Genomic DNA, 15,259 nt, shown 5'->3' with positions numbered 1-15,259 from the left:
TAGTCATTAATTGAAAGTCATATATTTAATATGAGCATCCAAATTTGCATGTCAAGAAGTGAGGAAATGCGCCTTTAAAGGAAGTTTGGACTCCCTGAACTCCTCATAAAGTCCCCCCCGCGTGGTCCCGGGTCCTCGTGCCGGGACCCCGCTGGTGCGAAGATGAGGCTGGGAGCACAAACTGGAATGTTCCTTTAAGTCGCAGAAAAATCCGGAGGGAGAGGCGGAGCTGGCGCACAGCGCTGTCACCGCACCTCCTCTGCGTCTCCGTGCGCCCTCAGAGGCAGATCACCGCAGGGAGATGAACCACGCCGCAGGTCCCGGAGCAGCAGACGAGCCAGGCAGACCCGTTCACTTTTCTTCCTCCTCTTCGGCCCTCCTCCTTTCTCTACGGGACACCTCACACCGTCCGGGATCATGCTGTTCCTTCATACGGCTGAGTTATCATCGCCCTGTTGGATCGCAGCTGAGTGAAAGAGAAAGTCCACACTGGAGCTGAACCCTGCGCACTTGCCTTGTTTTTTTAAACTTTGCCACTGTGGATGAGCTCCCTGATTTCTGAGTAACTCCAGCGGATTTTCTGGCTCGCTTTTCTCCCCCACATATCTTGGTCTATTCCCACAGCAGAGGAGATATGTTTTTCTTGTTCGTGGTCAGCCTGGCTGTGTTTTCAGATGCAGGTCAGTGTGATGTTTTTAAAAAAAAAATTTTATTAGGGGGGTTGCCATTGGGGCAACAATGTCTCCGTGGCAAGTGCAGCAATGCAGAACTCCCTTGAAATTTGGGGCAATTTAACCTCTCACTGCTCAGGTTTAAGATAATTAACACACATATGTTGAAAGATGATCATAATCAGCTTTTATATTAACCTCCAGGAAGAAAGAGAACAATAGAGGATGTGTCCCATCCTCAGTGTTTCCCTTTCAAAGAGCAGATATTGTGATTTATAGTTGAATAATTGAGTTATTTCTGATTAAAGCATATTCAATTTCCTGTAAAACCTGTGATTTTTGTTATTTTACATCCATTTATTCTCTCCCCATCAACACTGTGACATAATTCATATGGATCTACCGCCTAACAAAGAAAATCCACCTATAAAAAGTGCAAATATGCAATAATTCATCCTGTAAAATGTAATGTGAGCCTATCTGTGAGGTCTTGCACATGACAGAAGCAGTAGAGGGCTCCAGGTTTTAAAGTAATAAATCCACAGTGGGGATGACACTATTTGCCCGGAGGGGTGGAGTGGGTGGAGGGTTAGGGTTGTAGAGCGTCTGGAAGGCGTCTGAATGCTGCTCATCGTCCCCGAGCTGCCAAACTTTATCTGTGTCAGAGTCCACGCTGCCTGCGGTCCGTGGCAGGCAGGTGCACAATGCCTCTATTATCCTTTTTGCATAACATTTCCGATCGAGGTAAAACACTTGACTTGTGTACACACACACAAATACACACAGCCCATTTCTCAGCTGCCCCACTCACTCTCAGACTGAATGAGGTGTGTCTGTTCACTGTTCTTTGGCTGGTTTGATTTTTGGTCCACTGACACCGAAAACAAAGCGTTAGCCCAGCTTTAGTTTCACACTTTGTTTTTGTTTGGTTTCTGTTCGAATGAGAGTCCAGGAAAAGTGAAAGTAACCCAATAAAACCGGGAAAAGATGCAAAACAGGTAGAAATACAGACAGAAGAGGCTCAAAGATGTTAAATATGCCACTGAAAGAGCTGCGAATCATCCAGAATGTGGTGAGAAAAAAGACCACAAATGGACAAAAACTGCCACAAAGAGAGATTGTGTCTTTTTGACAAACAGAATATTTAAATCTAAGTATAATAGGAAAATGTTTAGTTTTACTGGAAAAATTGAGAAAAATATTAATTTTCTTTCAAGATGATCCAAGGCTCTTTGCTTCTTTTTTTTTTCTTTTTTTTTTACACTAATGGGGCCAATTTTGTAGATGGACTGATATGTCTTTATTGGGTGATATCTACCCAAGCAGATAATTCCGGTTGGATTTAATCTGGTCTTTAAAGTATTTCCCCTTCTCTTTAACTCATTTTACTTTTGCCAATAGTCCCAAAGAAACTGCTGATATTGTTTTTCTGCAGAGTAAACTGGACTCGGGAGAGAAATTTTACTTTTAATGATGGTGTGAGAACCATTATTTTTAATATTTTAGTCAAATAATCCCACCTACATGGCCAGGTGTTGGTAAAGGTCAGTGTTTTGTTTTGGGGTTGTTGGGTTTTTTTTGTTTTTTTGGGTGGAGTAACCCTTTAAAGTGACTGAGGATGGTGTCATGTGAGTCCATAGTAAAGTTCCTTCTCTGCAAACCTTCTTCCTGCAGGTCTGTCTGAGGTGGTGTTTAATGGGGGCGTGGCCCCCCGTTGTGAGAACCGCGCCTGCAACCCCCGCATGGGGAACCTTGCCTTGGGTCGCAGGGTGCTGACGCAGACCGTCTGTGGCAACAACGGCAGCGAGCTCCACTGCTTCTACTCCGACCCCGACGCCAACCTGGCCTGCAGCCCCGCCAAGTGCACCAAATGCAACGCCGGCCTGCCCCACCTGTCCCATCTGGCCGGGGCCATGTCCGACTCCTCCTTCCGTCACCCGAACACCTGGTGGCAGTCGGCTGGAGGGGTGGAGTCGGAGACTGTGCAGCTGGACCTGGAGACGGAGTTCTACTTCACGCATCTCATCCTGGTGTTTCGCTCACCTAGGCCTGCCGCCATGACTCTGGAGCGCTCGCAGGACTTCGGGAGAACTTGGAGGATGATGCAGTACTACGCCACCAACTGCAGCGCTGCCTTCAGGCTGGAAGAGGGAAAGGCAGGCATTGGCCAGGATGGCGCCACCTGCACGTCCAAGTACTCAGGCGCCTACCCCTGCAACCGCGGAGAGGTGAGGCGATGCTCCAAGTCTTTAGGGGTTTTTATGACATCAGTCACACTGAACATGAATAAAGAATTATTCTATTTCAAATCAACTCTAGCTCCATATTCCCACAAAGCAGGAAGACGTGCAGGGTTAATTTGCATATAATCTCTGAATATGAGCATGCAGAATCTGTAGGGATCAGTAAAGCAGTTTAGAGACAAATGGGAATCTCCGAACCATCAGCTGTCATCTGACTGCAGTTTAGCTTTCTAAACAAATGCGTGAAATGGGACATTTTGGCCTGGATCTCTCCCAGAAACCCCCAAAATACTGGCTCCTGTCCCCAGAATGTGTCATCTGACTATGCTCCAGATCCAGGATCCCAGCATATAACGGCAATGGAAAGAAGAGAAGCCAAACATATCTCTTACACAGTATTCAAAGACGGGGTATTTTTTTTTATCTCCTCTTAACACAGGAGCTTTTATAGAAAAAAAAATCCCCTTAGGTGCTGCCAAAATGGCTCTGAAACGTCAGGGCATGGACCTTTGGGGGTTTCCTGTGGGTCTGGCACTGAGGCGCTGGCAGTGGAGTCCCGTTGGGGGCAGGGCTGTTGATTGGGCTCGTTCTGGTGCATACTGCAGATGCTTGATTGGATTGGGATCTGAGGATTATGTGTATCTTGTGTTATGTGCTCGCTTCTGGTGGGAAGTGTCTTGCAATTGGAGCTGCAGTGTTTAAGTGGATGGGATGTGTCAAAGTAACATCGATACCAGCACCCAAGGTTCCTCTGTGCCTTTCACATGCAACTGCTTTTCTTAATTCAGTCACCGAGTCCTGAAATGACTCTCTGACCATGTCTTCTTAGTTTTATCAGCCTGGGTCTACTGCTCACAGCCTTCTAGTAAATAAATCTTTGGAAAAAACATAAACTGCACCTGTATTGCATTAACAGAGCTACATTTCTAGCAGACTGCAGAATCATTTAAAGTGTCTCTATAACCTGGTTGGGGTCCAGTTTGGGAGTATATGTCAAAATAGAGGTTGTGTGAGGTTTATTTTCATAGCAGATCTCAGAGGGATTTACAGTCTCTGTGATGGATAAAATTTAATGTTTCAGATTGCAGCAGCACAGATGGGACTCACTGGAATTAAATTTTGATTTTGCTTTTTCTGGACATTGTGCATCAGATGAAAGTCGCTACACGCCACATTTTATTGGACATGAAAGAGAAAATTATTATATTTGGCAACATGTTTTAGCATTTGTGTGTTTCCATTTTAACACCTGCCGCAGTCAGTTTACAAATGGTAAATGGCCTGTATTTGTATAGCGCTTTTCTAGTCCCTAAGGACCCCAAAGCGCTTTACACAACCAGTCATCCACCCATTCACACACTGGTGATGGCAGCTACATTGTAGCCACAGCCACCCTGGGGCGCACTGACAGAGGCGAGGCTGCCAGCCACTGGCGCCACCGGGCCCTCTGATTTGAAGGATGTCCATGGACGAGAGAGTGTAAAAGGGGGGGTGCAGTGCACAGAACCCACATTACCAAGTGAGGACATGAGCAATAATGGCCGGGTGGAAGGTCAAAGTTTGGTACATGAATGAAACCAAAACAAACCACTTTAATGTAACAGATGTGGTGACATAAGTGATATCAATTTATCCACTTCTGTAACTAAATACACCTGAAGAACCAAAGAGGCTTGAAAACCACATTTATATACACTCGTCATGGGCATACATTTTCATGGGAATTATGAGCTTTGAGTGATGTCTTTGAACTGAAAACAGTCCTCATCACGACTTACATTTTGACATCTAAGTCTCTGTGAAACTCTGAGACCTTGGTTTTATGGCTTGTTGGTGGTCTCATCTGGTTCTTAAAACACACAATCCAACACATTTTTAAACCCAAAGTTTTCTTTGTTGGTTGTTCCTGACAAATAAGCAACCCGGTGGTCTCTCCAATTTATACACAGCAGGTACAAAGATGACCTAGAGCGTAGATCATTTCCTTCTGAAATCATAATGATTACAGCCTCAAGAGGAAAATAGTCAATCAGGGAAACCTCATGAAAGCACAGCCTGAAGCAGAAAAAAGTAAAATTCTGCAGGTAGATAACAGCAACAGTTTGAAGTTTAAAGGCTGCACTGTTACTGTTCTTCGACTGGCCTGCTTTCTTTCTGGAAGCAGTTTTGATGATCAGATTTGTATCAGGTCTCGAATTCCCACCTTTCCTCCGAGTCCAAACACCGCCAGCTTGCTCGGATAGCAGGTTAGCGCAGGTGGGAAGGAGCGCGGATGCACACCTGCAGGCCTGACAGACTTTCCTGCTCGTCGTGCAGCTTTTTTCTTCCTCCATGAATGAAGTGCTAATGATGTCACGGGTGACAGGTAAAGCGAGCTACTTAACAGCCAATCCTGAAGGGCAGCCTCTCCATCATTTAACCCCTCCTGTTGGAGCAAAGTCAGATCTTTCTGCAGTAAGTCACGCAACATTCAAGAGTCACACAGCACGCCGAGCAGAGGGAAAGCCAGGTGGGGGGAAGCTCCCCGAGTGCATGATTGAGTGTTTAATAGGCGTACTTTGACTGTAGCACGAGAGGGCTTCCTGCACTCCATTGATGTTTAATTGAAGCAGTGTGTGTTGGGAGCTGCTCTGCAGATGTGTGCTGAAGCACATGCCAAACCCGATGCTGTGCCGGGCTCCCCTGCAGCGCTTTCATATGAAATGTGGACTCTTCCCTGCTACTCTGAGGTGTTTCCGTGAGGCTCTCAGGTCTTTTTTCCCCTCTCCATCTCCTTTTGTGCGTGAAGGTTTGAAAATAGCAGCTTGTTTTCCGTCTCCTGCGTCTCTCCGGCTTGTTTGGGTGAGCAACCTGTGCTAGGAGCATGACCTGTTTGCCCTTTAACCTCTCCACTGATGACCCTGGGGTTGAAAGAGGTTAAGTAGTGCACTGACAGACCAGCTGCTGCTGCTCAGCTGCTCACACCGTCTGTGCACCTTTTGGTTTTTGCTTCTACATCATCTCTACTGACAGTCAAGGTCACGACATGACAACAAGCCTTATTTATGTATGTACTGTACGAATATAGAGCTTTATTCCATGCTAATCTCACTTGTTGTCTCATAAATACTAAGTTCTCACAGTTATGTTCATAGTTGGCCTGCACTCAGGTACTATTTCAATTAAAAGTCAGAAACCTGTTAAAATATATATTGATAACAGTACCTCAGGGGGCAGTAACATACATGTGGCCACCCTCACAGGCTGCAGAGAAGTAAACAAAGCAGAAGAGACATCGTGCGTGAGTGGATTCATGACCTCACCACACAATGGGTCTGCAGTGGTTGCTTACTATGAGTGCAGAGTTTCAGATTTGGATTTCTTTTCCAGTTTTGATTTGAAAAAGATCACGAATTCGGCTTTTACTTTTTTTTATAATGAAGGGTTCTTCAAAAAGTCCTACTTTCACTTATGCTTGAAAAACATCAGCCACTTTGCTTGTGTGGGAATTGTTTTGTCCTCTTTCACTACGGATGCACTAAGATGTGACTTATTCCTAACCTCCTTCTTTAGGGGTCACCACAGTGGATCATCTATCTCTCACCCTGTCCCTCACATCCTCCTCTGTCACACCAACCCTCTCCATGTCCTCCTTTGCTACGTCCATGAATGTCCTCTGAGGTCAACCGCTTTGCGTCCTTTGTCCAGTAGATCCATTATCCCTCCTGTGCACATGTCCAAACCATCTCAGCCTCTCTGAGGGGCACAGGGAACTTTTTGGAATAGACCAAACCCTCAAGGTTTGCCCACACCACGTCGCCGATTATACGCAAATTCCCAAGGCTTCAATAACACCTTTATTTAATTTGAGCTTTGTAACATTTACTGGAACCTTTACTTGTTGTTTTCAGGAGGGTCCAGCTGCATATTGTGGCTGTTATCACAAAAAAATGAATAACTTGAATAACTTTTTAATCAACTTTACATAAACTCACTTACCGTCAGTGACCGCTGAACAGACATGCCATCGCTTGTCTTTCATGGAGCTTTTTAGATGTCATATTGGACTCTGGTTGCGCTTAATGCACTTAAATTGACAAAAGAAATTAATATTCCACTGCTGTTTTAGATTATTTCTGCAGAATGAAACTTTTTTGGCTTCACAGAGTACCGACCCTCCTTCAGAAACAGAAATGTCAATGAAAAAATGCCACTGCGCTAAAATATAAAGCAAGATGAATAGCAGACGCATCAGCGGAGTGATGTTTGATTGTATGCATGCGTGTGATTGCGGTGTGTGTTTTTTTTTTTTTTTTTTTTTTTTTTGTGGTTTTTTTGGTTTTTTTTTTTGCTTGCATGTGAGTGTCTGAGGCTGTGTGATGAGATAAGTGAGAGCTGTGGTGAATTTTGGGGAGGGGGGGGTCATAGCTGGGAGCGATTACAGGCAGCAGGTATGCTCAGCTCTCTTCTTCTCTTCTTTCACCCGCAAACATGAAAGCATGTCATCTCATGTGTTGAAAGCTGTTCGTGTTCACCTGTAATGTGTGGAAAAGGTGGTCTGTGTGTGTGAGTGAGGGAGAGAGAGAGAGTGTGTATTCAGAGCTGCTTGTCTTATTTATGAGGTCAGCTGGGCTGGAAGAATGTGAGTGTTTGTTGTCCAGACTGACCTCCTTAGGGAAGAGAGAGGGACGCAGACCAGCCGACGCGCACGCGCACACACACTCATCAGTGCCCTTTCAGATAAACACTTACAGTAGAGGCTCTCCCTCTCCTCTGTCTGCTGGGAAGGAAGTGCTGTTGCTCTGATGGATGTTGGTACTGTTGGCTAGACACCCATCCCCCCTACTCCGTCTTTTTCCTTCCATCAATGCCCATTGTGCCTGTTTACCAGATTACAGTCCACAGTGCTTTGATGGAATTAGGCCTGTTAAAGGCAGGCTTACTTTAAGTTTGCAGGCTGAAACAGGAAGAAAGGTTTTCAGTGAACCTGCCGCCTCACAGAGCCGGAAATTTGTTACATAGCTTAATGGCAGGTGGAAAACTTTCCCAAGTGCGGTATGAGGTTTCAGCACGGCTTTCAGCTTCCATAAGTGTATTAACAGTTGATATCCTGCAAAGTGCAAAGACTCTCAGTCTACATGCAGACTAATGCAGACTAACCAAGTTATTTACGCATCAGTTTGCCCCCCCCCTGACCAAAACAGCCAGTGCAGGCATATTTACACTGATGGTTTTTTGGTTTTATTTTTTTCTAAAATGTTTGCTGCGAATGTAAGTTCAATAATACATTTTTTATCCTCAAATCTGTCATGTTGGATACAGGAATCTTGTGAGACATGCATGGTTTAACGATATATTCTGGTCTTTTTGACTATTTGAAAACTCATATTTCTGCCAGCTGTACTTATGTAGAGCTCAAATGAACAAAACGTGTATCAGCTCATATATGCAAAGCAAGTTTATTAAAAAACAAAAGGTTGATTATGTTCATAGGTCATTCATGTAGTATGTGGATGGGTGGCCCTGTGCTGTGTAAGTAAACCAAAAAAGATAAAGCAAAGTATAAACCCAAATGACAGTTGACAGGTGAGCAATTAACTCAAGTCAAAAACATTACTGTAAGTAAGCCACTTCCCTAATTCAACTAGTAACCAAAACCTGGAAGTAAACACCCACAAGCCGGTTGAGCAACACAATTTTGTTTTTTCTATCAACCGGGGCTTGCCAAAGGGTAACCAACCAGTCTCTAGGCCTGCATGACTGGGGCCTGAAACAAATTTAACAGCTAACTTAACAGTAATAAGATGTCAGAGCTGTGTTCAGAGCTTGAGGTTGCAAATTTGAGTCGACTAGTGGCACGTGGTATTCCACTCAATAAAGGATGATATGAAAGGGTTCTTGAACACAAACCTTTTTGTCTTGCTAGGATGTATCCTCAACACAAACCTGAGGAGACTGTGGCTTCATCTCTGTGTGTATCATGGATTAAGATAAACATGGGTGTCATCAGCATATCTATAAATGTCAATATTTGTTTCCCAGGGCAGCAGTAGTAAAAGCTCCAGGCGATGCTGATTTGTGTTGTCAGCGTATGTTTATGTGCATGTCGATGTGGGTGCATGTGTGTGCTGGTGTTGCCGTGGTGTCGCTAGGGTGTCGCAGGCTTTTGTCCAGCTCTGAGTTATGTGGAGCTGCATCTCCATCCCCGCCTTTGTCTGACCCTGCTCTCCGTGCTCTCCCGCGGACCAGCGCCCCTCATCCTATTTGTCGTGTTCTCTTAATTGCGGACCACAATGCTGTGACCTCGTGACCTTTTCCAACAACAGGGAAATTAATAGTGCTCCTCCCATCACACTCTCCGCCAGTCATCCAGCCAATCAGCAAGCAGCAGGGTTGTTTTTCTTGAACCAAAGAAAAACAATCAGCTGCACACAAACACACACCACTCACACAATGATATCAGTGACAGCTCGGCACACTGCAAACTCACATGCTGCTTTCATAGTGAGAGTTGGGGCCAACAGCAACTTTTTCATCTCGACGACAGCAGCGGCGATGGTTGCCAGTGGCAGCAGTAGCCATGGAGATGGCAGCCCATAAAGGGATCTTCAATTTGAAGGATGTCCATGGACGAGAGAGTGTAAAAGGGGGGGTGCAGTGCACAGAACCCACATTACCAAGTGAGGACATGAGCAATAATGGCCGGGTGGAAGGTCAAAGTTTGGTACATGAATGAAACCAAAACAAACCACTTTAATGTAACAGATGTGGTGACATAAGTGATATCAATTTATCCACTTCTGTAACTAAATACACCTGAAGAACCAAAGAGGCTTGAAAATCACATTTATATACACTCGTCATGGGCATACATTTTCATGGGAATTATGAGCTTTGAGTGATGTCTTTGAACTGAAAACAACAATTAGGTGCACAAATAATACAAATATACACATACTCCCTCATGAGTATCTTTTTTTTTTAAATGCCCCTTAGCAAGTTGCAAGTATGTTTGGAGGAGTAAAGGTGAGGCTTTCAAACCAAGAACACTATAGCAACTGTAAAGTATGGTGGTGGCATTATGCTCTGGGGCTATCATCACTGACATTCATGTCCTGTATATACACCTAATGAGACCCGCAGAGCAGAGCATGCATGACTTTAAGGAAGGAGACAAAGTTGCACCTCAAACCCTGAAAATCTACAAACGCCTGTAAAATGTATTTTAAAATCTGTTCTAATGTGTTTGTAGTGGTTAATAAAATAGGAAGAGTATACCTTTGAAGCTGTAAAATAAGTTGGAAGACATTTTCCATGAAAGACGTCCCAGGCAATGAGTAGCACATTTATCCAGTTAGATGTAGCATGAAAAAGGTAAACCCGTGTCAATCATTGCTGTAATTTCAACGATGCATGTCTTACAAAATGACTTTTTAGTTCTATTAGATCACAGTGATGTGGGTAAATAGAGGAATTTCCATTTTTTGGTGTTTTGCTCATTTAATTTTTGTTTTCTTTTTGTTTCCTTGATTGTCTCTTTCTAAATGTCAGGTGATCTACCGAACCCTTCCGAAGTGGGAGTCCGTGGATCCTTACGGGCTGAAGGGCCAGCAGCAGCTGAAGGTGACCAACATCCGGATCAGACTGCTGAAGCATCAGAAGTGTCCCTGCCAGGCCAAAGACCTCACCTCCGCACACGAACCCCTCCCCACCCGACACTTCGCCATCTACGACCTGATAGTGAAGGGGAGCTGCTTCTGTAACGGCCACGCCGATCAGTGTGTCCCCATGCCGGGATACCAGCCCATCAGAGACCGGACCAACCACGTGGTAAGAGGAGAGAAGTTAATGTTCTCGAACTCCGGTTACTGCCTGTTTTTTGGTTGTTTTTAAATCTTTATCAATTCCAGTGCTAATCACACCACTATTCACCTTCTCTTTTTTTCACACACGTACATCTTTTTTTCTGTTGCTAGTCTCACTTGTTTTGATTCTTCTGACCACGTAGTCACACGCCATGTGCTCGTTTTTTCACTCGCTCTCGAGAAATCAAGCTTTGTTTCCCTTCATGTTGGCAGTCGTGTTAAGAAAACAGACTAAAGGAGTGGTCACGTTCATTCCCTCCTGCTTCCTCTGCTCTTGACTCCGGCTGCCGCTCTCTGCGTGATAACAAACGCAGGAGATGGAGATGTCGGTTCAACCTGCGGTTTAATGGTGGTGTTGATGCGAGCGAGTGTGTCGATGAAGGTGTGAACTGACAATGTTTTTGCTGGAGATCAACCTTAAGCATTTCAAAGCCAAGTTCCTATCACGGCCATCTCCACAAACAAACACAGCCGGACGACTTTGAAGCCGAGCGCCTGCTCTGCTGCAATCAGCCATGCCTGACAGGAAAGTGAGAGTTTCCTTTGCAGCCTGTGAGCAGAGGCCTTTACACAGATAAACAGTGGTACTACATCAAAGCTGTAGCCCGTACACGAATAAAAACTTATTTTCTTCTCACTAAATGGATCATTTTAAGAGATAAATTTTGTTCGTTTGATCTTACTGCAACAAACCACTTACACTGTATTTGCAACCCTTTGTGGTGCGTCAAACCTGCCACCCCTCATCTTGAATTTCATTTAAAGGAAGTAGATGAGTTTGTAGGAAGCCAAATCTGGTGGGCAGATTCTTGGATTGACCCCAGAAACCTACGGCTTCCTTGACACGTCTCAGGACTTTAAGTAGAACTCTTCTTTAACAATCTGACACTAGCAGGGCACAACCCTCGTCTTCTTCACACTCTTTGTCTTTTTCTTCATTTTCATCTTCATTTTATTCGTTTTCATTGTCTTCTTCATCCACGTAATAATCTTCATCTTTGAAAATAGGAAGTAGAGCTTCCACCTCAAGCTCTACTTCCTATTTTGTTTTTTGTTTTTCTGTTAGTGCACAACCAGAATATCAGAAAAAGTGAGCATCATCCCTGATCTGATGCTCACTTTTTAGGGTTTAGACTGTAACCTTTGTAAACTCGGTCTCTGGATTCTAGCCAAGCTCTCATTGGCAGTGACGTGAAAGTTAGGCCAGTCTGATACAGAAGGTTTCCTCTTTGTAGTAGTTTGAGATCCACAGTCGTCACAGGTGCGCACATGCAGGTGTTTGGGGACTGATCTAAAGATATTAGCAGTGCTAGAAGAGGTCCAAAGGTGCAAAAGGATAAAACTTTTTAAAGAAAATCTGACAAACTAAACCATTCTTTACTTTACATGGTTCCATCTATCCCTTTTCTATCTATTTATCCGGGTGTGGGCTCCAACCACCACCTCCAACTCTCCAGGGGGGTCGTGGTGGCATTCCTAAACCACCTGGGAGGCAAAATCTCTCCACTGTGTCCTAATAATTGAACAATCCTAGCCAGATGCTGGAACCACCTCAGCTGGCTTTTTTTACGTGGATCAAAAAACTCCCTCCTGAATGACTGAGCTCCTCACCTGATAAGGTGAGCCCAAGCCTTCAGATGAGCCTCACTTCCACCACTTTTATCCAAAATCTAATTCTTTCTGTCACTGCCCACAACATGTGGTCAAAGGTGATAGCAGTAACATAGATTGACTGGTAAATCCACAGCTCCGCTTTAAGTTCTCTCCCATTCCACTCTTTCCATCCTGTTAAAGAAGACCCCAAGAAACAGCTGCTCCCCAGTGAAGTGGGCACTGCTGCGTCCACGTATTATCCTTTTAATTAATCAGTCAAGCGGAGCATGAAATGATAAAGTTATATCCCCTTGAGACATGCAGCTGAAAAAACCCAGAGTGCTAATTTTTTAAACTGATATGAAACAGCGAACGTGTTCGGTATTCCGTGTGATAAATGAATGAGGTCGTTCGAGCGTGTTTTTATTGCTGATACGAGCATTTTTGCCATGAATCTGGTGATAAACAATTTATTGGCCACAGCTCTTTCAATCTTTTAATCTGACTGTTTGCATGCCAAGAAATTCCAAGTAGCTCCGCTGAGTATTTTCATCAGGATTTCCTCCATCAGTGGGATGAAAAATCGTCTGAATAAGACTGTAAAAGGACAGGGCAGAAAAACCCTCCTCTGCATGCTAAGATAATTACAATAAATCATTCGAATGTAGAATGGTGGAGAATACTACTTTTTTCTTTTTTCTTTTTTTTTACAGCAAGTATTATTCTAGCTGCACGTGAGCGTTACAGTTCGAAGTGTAAATCTGCCTTAACGGTCCTCACAAAATTACCTCAGGTCATTGGAGCGTGATTGCGCTGTGTGCCATGCGGGAACGTTCGGTAAACACACAGGTGAGGTTATATAAACGCATTTTTGTCCCGCCTATCAGCAGTTTGTTTTATGTCTCCGTTTCGAACCAGAGCTGCTGTTTCTGACAAAACCCAAACAAGCAGTGCTGCACAGGACAGGAGATGAGGGCAGAGATTAGTGATCGCTCTGAGAAAGCTTTGTGTGTGCGTGCGTGTGTGTGTTGTTATACATTTTTGGGGTTCTTCATACTGTAAACATGTGCAAACTTCTAAATTTGCCATTCTGTGTGCTAAGCAAACAATGCAGTATTCACTTCTCTATCCAAATGTGTACTTTTATCACACATGGTGTGTGTGTGTGTGTGTGTGTGTGTGTGTGTGTGTGTGTGTGTGTGTGTGTGTGTGTGTGTGTGTGTGTGTGTGTGTGTGTGTGCGTGCGTGCGTGCGTGCGTGTGTGTGTGTGGTGTGCACGTTTTCTCAGGCATGCAGTGTTTTGTCTGCTCTAAGTGTGCCTGTTTGGCGTAATCAGCAGAGAAAGTGGCTCTGATAGTCACTGAGAGACTGAAGGGTTGCTCTGTTTGTTGGTTTTGTCCTCCCGTCCACCCACAGGAGGCTTTGTAGTTCTGCGTGATTAGCCACAAAGCTAACACAAGCACATTTAATGGCATCCCGTGCCTGCAACTGAACTGTCAGGGGGAAATCAGTTCTGTCAGGGGGAAATCAGTTCTGTCAGGGATCGCTCTGTTCTGAGTGTGACCCTGAGCTCTGGGATGAGTTTTCACTTCCACAGTAGCTGCTGACCATTAAGCATGCAAGTGAATGAGAAAAAGCTGTCATCAAATAAAGAGCAGGGCCTGTTTCACACGTCCTGTTTAGTCCATTTGAATCAAGCTCTGGTTCATTTCACCGCCTCTTGATGGGGTTTGTTTTTTGCCGACCTGAACACAGTGCAAACTTTGGTGGGGACCAAAAACAACCGCACCTTTTAAAAAGGAGTTCTAAGTTTGGCTGCAGATGATCTCCAGAACAGTTCATTTATGGTGGGAACGTGATTCAAATCATAATCCAACCCAGACTGATGCACTCAGGTTCTTAGTGATGCATTTTGGTTCACTTTGAGTTTTCTGTTTGTGAAAGGAACCAAACCACAAGTTTGCAAACTCATCATCTGACTCAGACCGAAATAAACAAGATAAAAGTGTGGAACCACTTCAGAAACATGAGAGGGTGGAAGAATACTTTTAATCTGAGTCATCTTTTAAGTTAATAACTTGAAAATTTTTTTAAAGATAAGCTGTATCCCGAGAGGGACAAAATGCAGGTGACAGGAACTGAAGTTAAAAACATGGATAAAACAGATAAGACAGTTTATTTATGGACCCACAGGAGCAGAGCTGCTCAAACGCACGGAAGCAACATTCCACCACTTTTTTTTTTTTCACAAGAAAGATTATAAAATATATAGCTATATATTAGGAGTGCAACGATACACAAAATTCACGGTTCGGTTCGATACTTTGGTGTCACGGTTCGATATTTTTTCGATACAAAAAATGTTCATGCCTTTTTTAATTTGTCATTTATTAAAATTATAAATATATATTTTAACTCAAACGTACAGTTTTTAAATGTAATGTTGCTGAAACAACAAAGTAATAAAATAAAATAAATCTATCTGATCGAGAAATCACTCATCTTTGGAAAAGAGTTTATTACAGAGAAATGGCTCTTTCCAAAAATAAAAGCTATACTATCCGCTTCTTCTGGGCTATATTCTCAGCAGCATATTAAACATATCAGGTCCCCATAAGGAGAATCATGTGCTAACGGCTGTCTAAATGACTCTGGTGAAGTTTGTAGCATGCATGCTTGTTGTTTTTGTCTGCTTCCACTTGTCTTTGCACTAGGATGATGTCGGCGTAAATGTGCAGTCATATTCATTGTGTTCCCACTAGTGCTGTCAGCGTTAATCTCGTTAAAATGACTTTAACGCCATAATGCCGCAAATCTCCATTAACGAGTTAACAGGATCACCCAGTGGGTGGGGCTGGACGGCGTCAACACGTTAACAAGCTAACTGCGCTAATGCACTAGTTCCCAC

The 15,259-nt window shown here is 44.0% G+C and overlaps 1 protein-coding gene across 1 annotated transcript in view; it reads left to right on the top strand.

The window, feature by feature from the left end:
• Positions 1-211: 211 nt before the first annotated feature.
• The window catches only part of ntn4 (netrin 4), a 30,466-nt gene continuing 15,418 nt past the window's right edge, over positions 212-15,259 (top strand). Inside the window, exons 1-3 of the mRNA XM_085436607.1 lie at positions 212-680; positions 2,346-2,899; positions 10,445-10,723. Coding sequence (XP_085292733.1) covers positions 635-680; positions 2,346-2,899; positions 10,445-10,723 — 879 coding nt within the window. The 5' untranslated portion in view covers positions 212-634. The remainder of the gene's footprint in view (positions 681-2,345; positions 2,900-10,444; positions 10,724-15,259) is intronic.

Source organism: Copadichromis virginalis, linkage group LG17, assembly GCF_057382275.1.
Source record: "Copadichromis virginalis isolate Kocher_CV1m ecotype Utaka linkage group LG17, C_Virginalis_male_GT1.1, whole genome shotgun sequence".
NCBI lineage: Eukaryota > Metazoa > Chordata > Actinopteri > Cichliformes > Cichlidae > Copadichromis > Copadichromis virginalis.
Note: the sequence above shows the minus strand (reverse complement) of the source record. Positions and strands in the feature narration are given on the sequence as shown.